This window comes from Littorina saxatilis, linkage group LG3 (assembly GCF_037325665.1).
Source record: "Littorina saxatilis isolate snail1 linkage group LG3, US_GU_Lsax_2.0, whole genome shotgun sequence".
NCBI lineage: Eukaryota > Metazoa > Mollusca > Gastropoda > Littorinimorpha > Littorinidae > Littorina > Littorina saxatilis.
The window spans coordinates 56969082-56985812 of record NC_090247.1 but is presented as its reverse complement, the minus strand read 5'-3'; the positions used below and the strand labels follow the sequence as shown (position 1 = coordinate 56985812).

Below are 16731 nucleotides of genomic sequence, written 5' to 3'. Positions count from 1 at the left end.
GTCATTGACACTTGAGGCTGCGTTTTTGGAAATACTCGATCCAGCCAGTGTACCTATTTACTGAAAACGGCGCAAACAGCGGAAAGTTCATCAATATAATACTACGGCATGGTAATGCGAAGATCAGACAGGATCCCTACATTCGCACACCGGGCACTGTATTGGAAAGGGTAGGCCAGGAATGTCAGGCTTTATGAACAATTAAAACTAGGAAGTGACATCAAAGCAATGCCTTTAAAGGACTTGAAACAGGTTCAGAATAAGAAGGATAGGGAAAACGCGAATAGCCTGAAAATGTTGCAAAACAAAAGTTGCTAAAAGTTGCAAGTCAGCAAATGAGCGCCATACACTACTTTCTGTGAGAATCAGATAATAAAGTGTTATCATTGTTCAATGGCTTTATTGTCATTTTTGCGTTTGTTTGTTTGTTTGCTTAACGCCCAGCCGACCACGAAGGGCCATATCAGGGCGGTGCTGCTTTGACATAACGTGCGCCACACACAAGACAGAAGTCGCAGCACAGGCTTCATATCTCACCCAGTCACATTATTCTGACACCGGACCAACCAGTCCTAGCACTAACCCCATAATGCCAGACGCCATGCGGAGCAGCCACTAGATTGCCAATTTTAAAGTCTTAGGTATGACCCGGCCGGGGTTCGAACCCACGACCTCCCGATCACGGGGCGGACACGTCATTTTTGCGTAAAAAGATAGATTTAACTCCGGACAGTAAGTTATTTTGCATTGCATGTATAACAGGTATGGCGGTACAATTTGGACCTATTGTTTTTTTAAAGCCAGGACATTTGGACCTATTGTTTTTTTTAGGGATGTCCAAATGACCTATTGTCTTAGGCTGGCAACAACACTGATATTGTGACTTAATTTTAACTCCTGATTTTCAGTCCTCACAGAAAGCAAAGCTAATACACAAAAACTGTCACATGAAAAAAAAATTGAACCATGATTTAAAAATGTTTCTAATTCACATTCTTATAATCATAAACCTTATTAACCATTTCTTTCTTTCTTTCTTTATTTGGTGTTTAACGTCGTTTTCAACCACGAAGGGTTATATCGCGATGGGGAAAGGGGGAAGATGGGATAGAGCCACTTGTCAATTGTTTCTTGTTCACAAAAGCACAAATGGAAAATTTCCTAAATAAATTATCATTTAATTAATATACTTACCCGAATCACATTAGCATTGAGTCACCTGAGATGCTTATCACTGAAAAACGCTTACCCGGCTAAAGAATTTAAAGGGAAGCAACCCCATCACCAAAACGAAAGTGAAAGTAGCTTTGGTAATGGGCCAGTACACCGGGAGTTACCTCCCATACGGGTGTATGCCACGTCACTTCCTCTAGGAACACGTGCCTATTATCATACGGCTTTAAAAAATCTTAAAACCATAAGCGGGGCAGGTGGGAGGGAATACAGTATGTGATTCGGGTAAGTATATTAATTAAATGATAATTTATTTAGGAAATTTTCCATTTAATATCATATTCTTACTCCGAATCACATTAGCAGATAACATCAACAAGGCGGTGGGCTAGAAATGAATCAAAACTCACCATCAAGTTCTGGACAGGAACTGGCCTGCTGCTATGAGCGCTGGAAGGCCTCTGGAGCCATCCTGTCGAAGAGCTGTGACGTCCCGAAGATAAAAGTTTATGAAAACATCTTCGGAACGCCAATACGCAGTTGTCAGCACCTCCTCTAGACGTCTGGAGCGCAGAACTGCCAGAGAGGATGCCCACGCCCTCGTCTCATGGGCTCGGGCCGAGTCAAGTGGCAAGGAGGGCATAACCCCCCCCCTCTTTGTGCGCCTCCACTCATAAGCCTGCTTGATGAGCGAGGACACCCACCGGGCCAACGTTACCTTCGACAAATCTTTCTCGCGCCTAGTAAGGAGAGAGATAAACAACAACTTCTGAGAACTAGACCGAATCGGCTGAGTCCGGGCTAAGTACAGACGAAGTGCCCTCACAGGGCAATTGACCGAATCGGGGTCACCCGGGGCCAACGCGCTGGTCAGAGCCTTAACTCTAACCAGCGGAGAGGCCTGCCCCGGAGACTGATTCTTGGCCAGGAAATCAGGCCGGAAACGCAAAGATGCGGAACCGTCCGGCTCAAAGGAGATATCTCCAGGCTGACCCGACAGGGCGTGGACCTCGCTACCCCGTCGGGCCGTAGCCAACAAAAGGAGAAACAGCGCTTTGCGAGTGACATTGAACAGACTGGCCTCGCTTAAAGGCTCAAAATCCGCAGAACGAAGGAATTCCAGGATTAAAAACAAGTCCCACTTGGGAGCGGGCAAACGAGCTTTAGCTTCCTTAAGAGCAGCCCCTTTAATGACTGCAGCTATAACGCCCCCGACTCGAACAGAACGACCAATCTGCTGAAGAGTCGCCGAGATAGCGGAGCGCCGGACCCTCAACGAGGAGACTGAGGCGCCCTGTGAAGACATGAAAGAGAGGTGGTTAGCGACCTGAATAGAGCGCGGAGCCACCGAACTCACCCCTCTAGCTGAACACCAGGCAGTCCATGCCTTCCAGTGGGAAGCATAAACTGAAGAGGTGGACGCTCTATGCGAGCGAGCCACCAAGTCCAGAGTCAAAGACGACGCCCCAGAGCGCTTCAGCGAGTCCCGAACAACTTCCACACGTGAAGCTTCAGAAGACTGGGCTCCTCGTGTGGAATGCCTGTTCGGGGCTGCACTAGTTCCCCTCGCACGAGTGCGAGAGGAATGGGGGGCCCTTGGGCAAGCCGAAGAAGATCTGGAAACCAGACCTGCGACGGCCACAGAGGAGCGACCAGAAGAAGAAGGGCCGGCTCCTCCATCTCCGCTTTCCGGATTACTCGGCTGAGTAACGGAAAGGGAGGAGTCTGAAGATCTGTATGTGCCCCCCAACCCTCCCTGGACGCATCTGTAAAGAGGTCCAGGTCGGGGAGGGGCACGACGATCGGAACACCTCTGCAGACCCACTCCGTGTGCAACCACGGAAGGGTCGCAGACCGGAACCATCCCTGCAAAGGGATGAGGGCGTCCCAGTCCACCGGAGGAGAGTCCACAAACGGCTTCAGCGCGAACTGAAGCGGACATTTGTGGACCCGGCCCAGTGAAACCAGAAGAGCCATAGACTCCATCTGCCCCAAGATGGAGGCGAGCGAGCGGATGGAAGCCATCAGGAGAGGTAAAGTGGAGCGAATCTGAGCTTGGAGCTTGTCCACCCTTCTCTGAGAAGGCTGGACAGTCCAAGCGACCGTGTCGAAAGACATCCCCAGATAAGTGAATGTCTGTGACGGGGTCAGCTCCGACTTTACCCGGTTGATCGAGAACCCCAACCAGTTGGATTCTCGAAGAACCGTCAGGGTATCCTGCGAACAGCCGCTCTGGGACTGGTTCATGATGAGCCAGTCGTCCAGATAAGCCCGCAGACGGATACCCTGGGACCTCACCAGTGCACAGACCTGTCTCACCACCATGGTGAAAATCCACGGTGCGAGAGACAGCCCGAAAGGGAGTGCGCGAAACTGGTAGATCTGATCTCCCCACCGGAAACGAAGCCATTTCCGGTCGGTCGGATGCATAAGAATGTGAAAGTATGCGTCCGTGAGATCGATCGAGGTCACCCAGTCTCCTGGGCGGAGAGAGTCTCGGACAGAGGCTGGCGTCTCCATCTTGAATTTTATCTCCCTCAAGAAAGTATTGAGGAGAGATAAATCCAACACGGGACGCCATCCTCCTGATGCTTTGGGAACAGCGACCAGACGCCCGTAAAATCCCAGGGAGCTGTGGACCCGAACTCTCTCCACCGCGCCCTTCTGCTCCAGGGAGGCAATTTCCGACTGCAAGACGGAACGTGCTTCCTGCGAGAAGGGGGGCTTGAACCGCGGAGGCACTCGGGTAAGAGGCGCCTTTTCCTCCCGCCAGAGTAGACGGAAGCCCGAACTCACCACTCCCACAATCCATTGGCTGTCTACTACCGACATCCAACGAGAAAGTGCCCGGGAGGGGCCTCCCGCCATCACCAAGGTGGAGGGCGGGAGGGAGGTGAGATCGGGAGCGCTTCATTGGGGGTGTGGCTTACTTCCAGAGCCGCCACGCCCCCTCCCCGATGCCGTCCTCTTCTTCCCACCACGAGCGGCCGGCGAAGCCTGCCGCTTCTGAGCTGGCTTGGGGTTAGACGATGTCTGAGCCTGCTTCTGTTTAGAAGGCTGAGACTGTTTCACCCCCTTCAGAGTGTAGTCAAGGAACTGACTGTCCTTGTTTGACTGAATCTCCTTCTGTCTGGCATCCAGTGCCAGCGGACAGAAGAGAGACTCCTCTGAGACCGGGGAGACTCTCAAGGTCTCCCTAGTAGCCAGCTCCGTGAATTGGGACTGCGAGAGGAAGAGATCCCTCCTGCAGAGTACCGCTTGGGTGTACTGCAGGGAGGAAAGACGCAATTGTTCCTCATTGACCTTGGCCAATGCGGTCAAAAGCGCAGAGACATCGTCCGCATTCTGTTCTTCACTGAGAGTGAAAGGAACTAGCGAATCGGTCAATGCCCGAGACAGAGCCCGAACGAGAGTCTCCGCAATGGAGGACAGTTCGATCTGCCGACGTCCAACCTCCTCAGCAGAGAGGAGGGAAGCCTCGGAAACCGGCAAAACCGAATCACGCTTGATCGGTTTAGTCAGAAGAGGCAGCAATTCCCGGGAAACCGGAAGGGTAGCCCTAGGGAGTGCAAAAGACGCCAGCCAATTCTGGCTCTGATTGGGCATGCCAAGCTTCCTATTGGCCGTAGGCACGAAGGAAGAGGCTTGGGCAGCTGAAGCCACCCACTGCTGAGCTGATTCCGGAACTGGACCAAAAGGAAGCAGTAACGGAACAGGCACTGGCCGAATACCACTCCCCGCATGTGCTGGACGAACCAGTGAATGCGAAAGTTGGTAAGCCACTGACGGAGACTCGGCGAACCGGAAGGAAGAAACATCCTCCTGTGCCGGCCGGAAGTCCGCCATGGCAGAAGGAACGAATGATGCGGAAGAGTCCGCAGCCACCACCCCTTCAGGAAAATAACGAGACGTTACTTCCGCCGCGACGTCAAGAACAGACTTGAGCTTCGACGGAAACACGCCCCGCGACTCCTCGCTGACCACTGATGGAGCATCAGAATAGTCACACGTGGAACCATGACCGAAGTCACCAGTTCCGGAAGCAGAAGCATGCCCTGGCAAACCGGAAACCGGAAAAGCCTGAGCACTAACGTCATCCTGCCGCCCAAAACCCTGTGAAGGTAAAGGGTAAGCAGGACGACCATCCGCAAAAACCGGAGCTGGATGAGCTGACGTCACTCCCCCGACTGAGTGGAGTGATGCCTGCTCAAGCCTAGGCGCTTGAAAGCCGGAAGGCGCACGCTGTAATCCACTATCTGGTATCCGGAAGGAACCACCAGAAGAGGAAGAAGCGTTTCCGGCCGAAACCGGAAGTGTAGTCAACGGAACCGCAAAATGCGGAAGTGAAGACTGCACTGGTTGACTTCGCGATCCGGAAGGACCGGAAGTCAGTGAATACTCCATCCTGCCGCGACCGCCGTAGCGTGCCGGAGCGGACGGATCATCACTTCCGGCAAGTGCCGGAAATGCGGCAGTCGAAACCGACTGCCGCCGCTGTTCGAACAAGTCCGGGGCCTCGTAGGTTATCGCCGGAAATGAAAGATCAGCAAGGTATCGGTCGTGACCCGATGCGAAAGAGCTGTCCCCCGAAGGAGAACGTCCAGGCGCCTCACGAGGGCTATCGGACCAGCTCTGCTTACCAACCGACGCTGAAGAGGGAGGACGCTGCTCCAAGCCGGAAGTGGAGGACAAAGACACGGAAGCCAATGCCCGGACGTCACTGCCAGATGCCGGAAACGCCGAACTGCTGGCGACGGAACGCTGAAATTCTGCCTGCACCAAGCTGCGGATTTCTGGAACCAGTGACTTTAACAGAGAGGAAACCAACGCACCTTGTCCAGGTGCTAACAAAGAAGACGAAGTCTCCGATGTAGAGACAGGTGCAGAAGTAACAGTAGCGCTAGGCGCCGCAAAAGAAGCAGAAGTAGTAACAGCGCTAGGCGCCGAAATTGGTACAGCCAACAAAGTGTTACGCTCTTGGTCTGTAACAAGTAACGTTGCTTTGGAAGAGGAAGACTTAGCCTTAATTTTCCCCTTGGGGTCCGACTTGCCACGGCGCTTGTCTGAATCAGACATGTTGACAACAACACGTGGCAACGCGAAAAAATTTACTGAAACATAAGTCTAAACGACTGGAAAATTCAGTAAACACACGCACTAATGCGTTAACAAAATACTATAGCTAAACTTGCCCCACAAGCAGAGGCACGGAGAGCTACAAACAAAGTCACACGAGCTAGAAAACTAACTCACACAACAAAATGGCGACACGCAAGACACTGACACAAACGTCAACAACACGTGGCAAAGTAAAAAGATTTACTGAAACGTAAGTCAAAACGACTGAAAACACAGTAAACACACACGCTTACGCGTCAACAAAATACTAAAGCTACACTTGCCCAAACAGAAAGAGGGCACGCAGAGCTACTAGCAAAGTCACACGAGTTAGCTAACTAACTCACACAACAAAATGGCGAAACACGCAAGTCACTGACACACAAGTCCGTAAAAAACGGACAACGTACAGTAACGAAACAGCGCAAACAACCAACAACAAACGGGAACGAGCTCACCAAACTGTAGGCAAGGCGAGCAGACAAGCTGGGTAACGTGGCCGGCGGGTGTCACTCAAACACACAAGGTCAGCCACAGAGCGTCAAAAAGTGAACCGTCCTCTCCGAGGTGAAAAAGACGTAAGATAATAGGCACGTGTTCCTAGAGGAAGTGACGTGGCATACACCCGTATGGGAGGTAACTCCCGGTGTACTGGCCCATTACCAAAGCTACTTTCACTTTCGTTTTGGTGATGGGGTTGCTTCCCTTTAAATTCTTTAGCCGGGTAAGCGTTTTTCAGTGATAAGCATCTCAGGTGACTCAATGCTAATGTGATTCGGAGTAAGAATATGATATTAAATCAAAATTAACCATTTCAGTTTCAAACAAAAGCCTTTCAGGATTAATTTACAGGTAAGTTGTAATATTACATTTTGATTCACTTTAATTAAATCCAGAGAGCATTAAAATCAAAACTGATGGCACTAAATATACATTCATACAGGCCAAGTTCACACACTTTATAACTGCACTATTTTCAAACTAAATGCATACCTACTAATAACCGACATAGCGACTATGATCTCAAATCAGTAAAGCTCTTTTCAAATCAGTGAAACTGTCAAATTTACAGAAATGACAGAGTTATCCATTACCAGGATCATAAATGCAATTCTATACCACTGGTCCTGACAGTTAAACCAAATTAAAGCAAATCTGCTCACAATACAATTTAAAATTAAGGTTACTGTACTAGCTGTCTTGAAACATCGGAACTTATGACGTACTACAGTAGCATTTACTCTAGACAAATCTCTCAAAATAAAATGTAAAAAATGAAATATATGAATTCAAAATCAACAGAGTTGTGGGATGTGGAAATTGAATGGAAAAAATTCAGGCATTTGGTTGGGTGGAGGGGGTGGAGTATGCAAAACGCTGAATGCTTGGAAAAAATGAACCAAAAGAACTTCTTCTTCTGCGTTCGTGGGCGGAAACTCCCACGTACACTCGTGTGTTTTTTTTGCACAAGTGGAATTTTACGTGTATGACCGTTTTTTACCCCGCCATTTAGGCAGCCATACGCCGTTTTCGGAGGAAGCATGCTGGGTATTTTCATGTTTCTATAACCCACCGAACTCTGACATGGATTACAGGATCTTTTTCGTGCGCACTTGGTCTTGTGCTTGCGTGTACACATGGGGGGTGTTCGGACACCGAGGAGAGTCTGCACACAAAGTTGGCTCTGAGAAATAAATCTCTCGCCGAACGTGGGGACGAACTCACGCCGACAGCGGCCAACTGGATACAAATCCAGCGCGCTACCGACTGAGCTACATCCCCGCCCAACCAAAAGAACTAAGGAGTTGACCGTGTTCAGGTTCAAGAGACCAGAATTTATGCGTACCTGTTTTGTACCCGTGTGACTTGGAATAATAGGCCGTGAAAAGTAGGATATGCGCCAAAATGGCTGCGATCTGCTGGCCGATGTGAATGCGTGATGTATTGTGTAAAAAAATTCCATCTCACACGGCATAAATAAATCGCATAAAATAAAAAATTAAAAAATAAATAAATCCCTGCGCTTAGAACTGTACCCACGGAATAGGCGCGATATAAGCCTCATATTGATTGATTGTACTAAAAAGAAATGAGCATTGGGATATAGCAGAGGCAATGAAGAGAAATAATGGCTGAAGCAGGAAAGGAGTATGGCAAAAAAAAATTAAAAATCAATAAAACTGGGCAACAGCTAGGGCATGAAATTGAAACTTAAAAGCAAGTAAAACAATTTGAAAATGTACAAAACCTCTGAGTGAAATAACTTCATGCAGATTTCAAAGCTTCCAAATAAAGTTCAAGAATTGCGTACTGACTATTTCCAACATATCAATTTTCAAATTGAGAAAAATAAAAATGGGTAAGGGGTGATGGGAAGCAGGAAAGTGTGGGGGGTGGGGGGGGGGGAGGAGAGAGGAGCAATAGAATGTTGGGAATTATGGGTGTCCCACATGGACAGGCAGTTTTGGGTGCAATGATAAGAGTTGGCGTGAAAAAAGGTGTGCAACCAAAAACACAGGTTTTTAGAACAAATCAAAGCAACAAAATTTTAAAATACCATATAACAGACATTACCAAAAACAGCATGAAAAATACTGATAATACATGAATATATTGCACAAAATTGTAATTTTCCTTTCAAAATTAAGGTACCATACACATTTTAGCCATAACGCTGTACATTTGCATTAACCCACTCAAATCACTCAAAGTTAGCGTGACCCTTGCAAGTTAAAAGTGAATTATAACGAATTCTGATATTAAAATAAAAGAAAGCTATTTATTCACAGCAGAACATAAGTATCAAGCAAGTTACCCCCAACTTTCAAAGATCAGGTGCTCAGTGTGAAAGTGATTGTGAACTAATTAGGTCTTGCCATATCACCCAAGCCACTCTAAATCAGTGAAAGATGTAGAAAAACAAATACCAAAATGTCAATCTCTTGTGAAGTAGAACTGTCTGATCGCTGTAAAACACACGTATGAAAAACTTCAGGCACAAAGAAAAAGCTAATTCTGACACAATGGTGAGCAAGAGTGGACATGTGCAGATTCACACAGAAAGCTTGGTGTGTGAGTCACATCATCAAACCAAACCACAACAACATTTGAACATTTATTTTCTACATATTCTAGAACCTTAATTATATATCAGCATGTACATACTTCTTCTTTTAATGGATACATAAGTATACTGGTATTGTCTTGAAACACAAGCCAACAATATCTTCTGACATTAATATGGTGAAAAACGCTCACAAATTGCTGGCCAAATGTCCAGTAATAAATACCTATGCTGCAAAAAGCCTGCCGTCTATATGCACACCCATGAAAGCCCGTTTTCTGGCTACAGTACATAGATTAATGAAAATTACAATCTCAAGAGTATAAGTACATGCGCTTCAAGAAGAAATGGCAAGAACTAAATTTTCTTTCGAATCTTAAGAGTTCAAGCGTCATGCAGTTGAAGAAAAAACATCAAGAACTCTTTTTAAGATACATATCACACACAAAAGAGCTAGCTCAGTTTATCGAATGCATACACGTAACAAGAACCATGCAGAATTGTTTCTGTCTTTTACAGTACACTGTAAGTCAGTAAATATTCTATATAAAACTAGATCTGTTAAACCATTAGCTTTGCTGAAACACACTGTCTCTTGAAATGTTCTGACTTATTACCAATACTCTCTATTCCCAACAAAGGCTAATACATTATTTATTTCTTATCTTTCCTTTTCTTTTCTTTCTTCCTATCATTCAACAACCTTTTGTCATTTAAACACAACTTAATATTTATCAAATTGACTTCTCCCTAAACTGCAAGATGTTTCTTTTGACTTTAATTCTATCACTGCGTATGATTTTCTTCTTTTCTTATCTTTCTTTTTTCTCTTCTTTCGTATTGTATCATCAAACAATCTTTTGTCCTACATGACAGTGATGGCGCTAATATTTTTTCAAACTGGTACACAAACTTTTATGATGAAAACTATCCAGAAAAGAAAACGGTAGGCTGGTCATTGGAACCAGTAAGAGTCCAACTCAGGGTACTGGTTTTGTTGTTTTACCAGCGAAAAAAACGGTAGTTCTAAAAATCAACCGGTAGGTTGTACCCGCAGCCAATTATTTTCCGGTATTTTCTCATTTCAACCGGTAAAATACCGGTAATTACCCGTTAAAGCCAATACTGCATGACAATCATATATTCATCATGTTGACTTCCCTCTAAACTGCAAGATCTCTCTTTTGACTTTCTATCCCGACCTCCTACTTCCTCCTCTTGAGGCCTCACAAGGGGTGTTCCACTGTATAGGACTTACCTGTATTTCCACCCTCTTGACGTAGCTGGCTGGGAACATGCCGGTCTTCTCGCCCAGCGTTCCAGTCCACCAATCGTCATCCTTCTTGCTCACCAGGATCATGTCGCCCTCGTTGAAACTCAGGTCTGTGGGCTCCCCTGACACATAGCTGTAGGTGGCTACGTAGTACTCTGTGGAAGCAATGGCAACAGGCATAATTATAAATTTGTTAAGATCATACCTGAAGCGTAGTTGAATACTGTACTTTAGCTGGTAGATCTTGCCGTATCCGTGAAAAAACATATTCAAATCTGTACTTCATTTGGCTTGCGCCGTACACACCGAAAGCTCCTATTATAATTTATATTACATTTTGCAGACCTGTTTACCCTGAACCTGAGGCAAGAGTACTTTTTCAAAAAGTTGAGTGTATTTTTCAAAAAGTTGGTGTACTTTGCAAGCAAAGCCATATGGGGTAGGGAAAACGTACGCGTGGGTGCAAACGTGTTTGTGTAAGAATAGCATGTCTTGTGAACATCTTCAGAATTTAACTCCTTCCGATACAACAGAGATAAAACAATTTTATTTACCTGTCAGTTTATAACATTATAACCAGTGTCTTCCAAGCAGATTGATAATGAAAAGATGAAGTTCGTGAAATAACATCTGCGGTTGACAGTGGCAAGTTCATTTTTACAATCATCTCAGAAAACATTGCTTCAGCACGGACTACAGCCTTTTCTTCTGGCAGGATTTGCTTTGCGGGAATGAACTTCATAATTCCTTGGCAGCTTTCAGCGGATTTCTTTGCAGCAACCTTGTCCATGTGAGTTTTGGAACTACAGTGTCGTTCGATGTCATATTTCCCAGCATGGGCAACGGAGAAATCTGATTTACAATACTTGCAGTGTGCATGACTTTTTCCCATAGTAGACTCCACAATTCCTGGCTCTTTCTTATATTTCTCCAAGAAAATCTGGTGCTTCTGCTGTTTAGACTTGGTACAGTCATCCGAAACTGGCACATTTTACCGCTTCATTTTCCCACGATTGTCCAGACGATCACACGTGCCAACAACTGAACAAGGTTTCCACAGCTGAAGACTCGCTGTCATGGTTATCTCCCTTCGACCGAAACCGGTATCGGTTGTACCATCCCGTAATCAGCACACCAACACCAGAAAACGTATTCTAGACTTTTTCTTATGCGTATTTTGTGCGTGTGTCGCGTATTTGCGTACTGATAATAATTTGGCGTACAAAATACGCCCAAATCGTACTGGTAAACAGGTCTGCATTTTGTCTACGTCTTAATCTAAAATGTGGGGAATGCGCCCTTTACAATGAAGCGCCTTGTAGTCCCGAAAATACAGTACATGTAATTATACTTCTGCAGACCATAACAATGTCAGGAAGGGATCACGAGACAGATTGCGTGTGAACGTCACTTTTGCCATGAGATTAAACATGATGGTTATCTAATTCCGAACAAAATCATGTGACAAAATGGGCTACTTCTTAGGCAAACTCAGACTTTTTGTTTACATTGTCTGTAAACTTACCTCTACTTTAAGAATCCCTCCTTTCTAAGGCCTGATTTTCTCAGATTGGAGGGTTTCTTCTTCTTCTTCGTTCGTGGGCTGAAACTCCCACGTACACTCGTGTTTTTTGCACGAGTGGAATTTTACGTGTATGACTGTTTTTTACCCCGCCATTTAGGCAGCCATACGCCGTTTTCGGAGGAAGCATGCTGGGTATTTTCGTGTTTCTATAACCCACCGAACTCTGACATGGATTACAGGATCTTTTTCGTGCGCACTTTGTCTTGTGCTTGCGTGTACACACGGGGGGTGTTCGGACACCGAGGAGAGTCTGCACACAAAGTTGACTCTGAGAAATAAATCTCTCGCCGAACGTGGGGACGAACTCACGCTGACAGCGGCCAACTGGATACAAATCCAGCGCGCTACCGACTGAGCTACATCCCCGCCCTAGATTGGAGGGTTTAAAAAAGGGGGTTCCACTGTACACACACACTCATTCTCTCCTTCTTTCTCCCACAAACCATAGACCAAATAGCCTGGACCGCCAACTCGTCACGTGACCCTTCGAGGTTACGACTCTCGACTTTCAGCGGCGCGTCGCATCCGGTTTGAAAGGCCAGCGATTCGAAGACAGTGAAAAGAAAGCACGCTCCAGTTATTTGTGACAATGGGAGGTGACAATGAACTGGATTTTCCAAAACTCCAAACTAAACTTTAACAAAACTCATCGAAAAACATGTTCCATATTCACTTTTGCTGAGTTTATTTTAGCATTTTCAGAACTTACCTCGGCAACTTCGTCCATGTTTACAATCGACACCGGATATGACGTCCCCCTGATTTCTGAAAGGCTTGTAAGCGTAGGTTCCTAAATGCGAGAGGCCGCTACCTCATAATAGAGAGAAAGAGCGGAGAGAGAGCTAGTTGGCGGTCCAGGATAAATGGTCTATGCACAAACGTAGACACGTACCCAGTTACTTACACAGGCTTGTGCGCACACTTACCTCCGTCCCTTCTCTCTGGTGTAGGAGACGCTCTGGCACTGCCGCTCTTTTCCAACGTTCCCATTGGACTAGACGTTTGCGAGCTGAAACCAATCGGAAACATAAACAATCATGACCAAGGTCTGTGCTTCATATACGTAATAATAAACATGAACTTCCTCTGCCTGCAAATTGAACAGCTGGAATAGACCACAGATCTGAAAGACATGCAGTAAAATAAATAAAATAAAAATTCTACTGTAATATACATGCATTGATAGATTGAAACAGCCACACAGACAAGGCCAAGTAAAAAAATTTCAATGTTTCTCAGTATTAGTGTTAACAGGTTTGAAATGAGAAAATACCGAAACAAAAATGGCTGCCGGTATGACCTAACGGATGATTTTTGAACTACCGTGTTTTTTTCGCTGGTATAACAACAAAACCAGTACTCAGTGAGTTGGACTCTTTCTAGTTCTAATGAATAGCCTACCGTTTTTTTCTCGACTGTTTGCATCATTTACACATTAACATGCTTCCATTTGAAACTTCGAGGTCTTCATCGGGGATTGACGCCCGACAAAAGCTAATTGAAGCCCGACGGAGCGAAGCGACGGAGGGCTTCAATTAGACTTTGGGAGGGCGTCAATCCACGATGAAGACCTCGAAGTTTCAAATGGAAGCATGTTAATGTTATTGTAATTCAATCTGACGACGATCTCTTTCCTGCTTTCATGCAGTTGTAAACAGACAGAATTGGTTCTGTTCTATTCACACACTACTTTCAGTCCACCTACCTGCAAGGGTCAAGTCCCAAGAAATATGTCTCTGTATTCCTATCGTATCACTCTGCTCCTGTTTTGTTTTCTTTCACACACATTTTCCCTTCTTTTATGACGGGTTTCTGGACAGTAAACTCTAAAACAAATTCTTTTCATCACAAAAGCGATCTTTGGAATTGACTGACGTAGTCAGGAAGAATTCATGCATCAACTTACGTCACGTATTCGACGTCATCACTTCGCATACCTTATGGTCTCGGTATTTCGTTGGCCTTCATATTTCCTACTTGTAAAATGACCCTCAAAGCTAACCAAGACTAGTTGAGGCTGTATCAATGCGCCTCGCCAGCAGGTTGTTAATGGATTTTTTAGCGAGTGGTTATCGACAATTAATGACCGGTAATTTTTAATGAGTTGGGGCATTCTGACCAATCACAGGATCTGTTTCATTAAAACGCAAACTTGATTGAATTACAATAAAGTTTGCGTACCGGTTTGAAAAAATACTAGCGCCATCTGTTTCTGATTCCCCGACCAACCTTGTTTTTCCTCCCGACCCGAGAACTTTTTCTGACCCTTCAGTTCAACAACAACAATAACAAATTCAGAACACCGACTCCACAGCAAATGTTCTGTGCACTATCTTTGTCCGACTGCAATATTTAACACAACACGCTGTTCATTTTGTGCTCATGTGTGAATCACAGTGTGAGCATGAAGAGCCCAATGACCAGAAACAATATTCAGAAGATCATTACAGTGGAACCCCCCTTTTAAGACCCCCTCCCTTTTAAGACCCTGTTTTCCCAGACTTTCTGTTCATAGCCTCTGTAAATTTACCTCCATTTTAAGACTCCCTCCTTTTTAAGACCCTGTTTTCTCTGACTTTTTGTTCATAGCCTCTGTAAATTTACCTCCATTTTAAGACTCCCTCCTTTTTAAGACCCTGTTTTCTCAGACTTTTTGTTCATAGCCTCTGTAAATTTACCTCCATTTTAAGACTCCCTCCTTTTTAAGACCCTGTTTTCTCTGTCTCTTTGTTCATAGCCTCTGTAAATTTACCTCCATTCTAAGACTCCCTGCCTTTTAAGACCTAACTTTCTCTGATTTCTGAAGGTCGTAAAAGGGGGGATCCACTTTATCTCTAACCTGAAAGAGTCAACTTTGTGCATACACCTACCTGCCCAGTGAAGATTTCTCCTGGTCTAATAATTTCACATATGCTTTTGGGAACCAGCCATCCTGAAAGAAAACAAAGATAACACAATTAAAACCAAACCTGCAGGACATGAAACATTTACATCCATATTAAGTGAGAGTAACTTGATGACTGACTTATGCATTTTCATTTCGACTTTTTACTCGAACAGCGAGGGATGTGTCCGAAACACGTGGATAGGAGCACGTGTGAAGTTATTTGTCAAGAGGAAAAGCAAGGGTATTCACTCTTTCACATCCCATACAAACCCAACAGAGCTATTTTCAGAATTCGTCTATTCATGGGTGTTACTGGGAAAAATCAAAAAACCTGAAAGGCAGGGGTCCAAAATGCTCAAGTTTGAAAGAAAGTTTCTGGACACCGACGAAACCAAATCATAATAAGCAAGATGGCGGCAAATCCAAGGGAGCGAACCGAGAAAGCACGCAAACCGGTGTCAAAAGTCGGATCGGAACCGCTGCTTGTTATTTCAACTTAGCGAAACAAAGCTTTTTTTAAAAAAAATTTTGAAAACCCGGAAAACCGGAATTTCCGGCTTCAGATTTTTTCAAAAACCGGAAATCCGGCAAAAGCCGGAAGAGTAACACCCATGTCTATTCCTTTGGTGTGGTTTCATGATGGGCGCAGTGACCTAGTGAACAAGACGCCGGCCTCCCACGTGGAAGGTTGAGAGTTCCAATCCCTACTGCGCCTAGTGGGTCAAGCAAGGGTGGAGATTTTTCCGATCTCCCGGGTGAACTAACGAGGTAGAAAAAAAGTCTATTCCATCAGCTCTTACTTTTCCTGCCAGGTCGCCGTGCCACCACATGTCCTCCTGTTCCCTGACGGTGATGACGTCATCCTTGTTGAAGGACAGGTGGTTGTCTTGCCGAGCCTTCCACTGGTACAGTGCCTGGGCTTGCAGGCCCTCAGGGGCTTGGTGGGCCTGAACACACAGTAACTGCTGGTCAGCTGAGGTTAGAGTCAGATATACTTTTTCTTCTTCTGCGTTCATGGGCTGAAACACCCAATTACTTATTTAACAAGAAGAGCAAACGCTCGATCGAGTCACTTTCGCAGTTCTGAATATTATATGAGGCATCAGATGGACAGGAAGAAATTGCTATTCACAACACAATGAGTCACGTTCACATAAAATTTGAGCCCGGTCACTTTTATAGTTTCCGAGAAAAGCCCAACGTTAAGTTGTGTGTTGCCGAACAGAAAAGGCTAGTTATCTCCCTTGTTTTTCTGATAACGTTCGTAAAAGGCTACAGATGTAAATACTTTGATGTAAAGAATAATCCTACAAAGTTTCAATCACATCCGATGAACTTTGTCAAAGATATAAAATGTCTAATTTTTCCTTTGACGCTGACCTGTGACCTTGAAAAAGGTCAAAGGTCAACGAAACCATCGTTAAAGTGTAGAGGTCATTGGAGGTCACGACTAAACAAAATATGAGCCCGATCGCTTTGATAGTTTCCGAGAAAAGTCCAACGTTAAGGTGGTGTCTACGGACGGCCGGCCGGCCGGCCGGACGGCCGGCCGGCCGGACAGACTAACACTGACCGATTACATAGAGTCACTTTTTCTCAAGTGACTCAAAAAGGAAGTGAGTCTTAAATAA

The 16731-nt window shown here is 45.4% G+C and overlaps 1 protein-coding gene across 5 annotated transcripts in view; it reads right to left on the bottom strand.

The window, feature by feature from the left end:
* The window catches only part of LOC138962744 (intersectin-1-like), a 107271-nt gene that overhangs the window by 56314 nt on the left and 34226 nt on the right, over nt 1-16731 (bottom strand). For 4 of the 5 annotated variants that reach the window (XR_011454590.1, XM_070334689.1, XM_070334688.1 and 1 more), the window contains 5 exons: nt 15901-16047; nt 15084-15145; nt 13140-13222; nt 10614-10783; nt 9219-9257 (listed from right to left, as the gene is read on the bottom strand). Coding sequence is in view for 4 of the 5 variants with exons in the window: in XM_070334689.1 (XP_070190790.1) it covers nt 9219-9257; nt 10614-10783; nt 13140-13222; nt 15084-15145; nt 15901-16047 (501 nt within the window). In the remaining variant the exon portion in view is untranslated. The remainder of the gene's footprint in view (nt 1-9218; nt 9258-10613; nt 10784-13139; nt 13223-15083; nt 15146-15900; nt 16048-16731) is intronic. The other variant, XM_070334690.1, reaches the window with a different exon arrangement.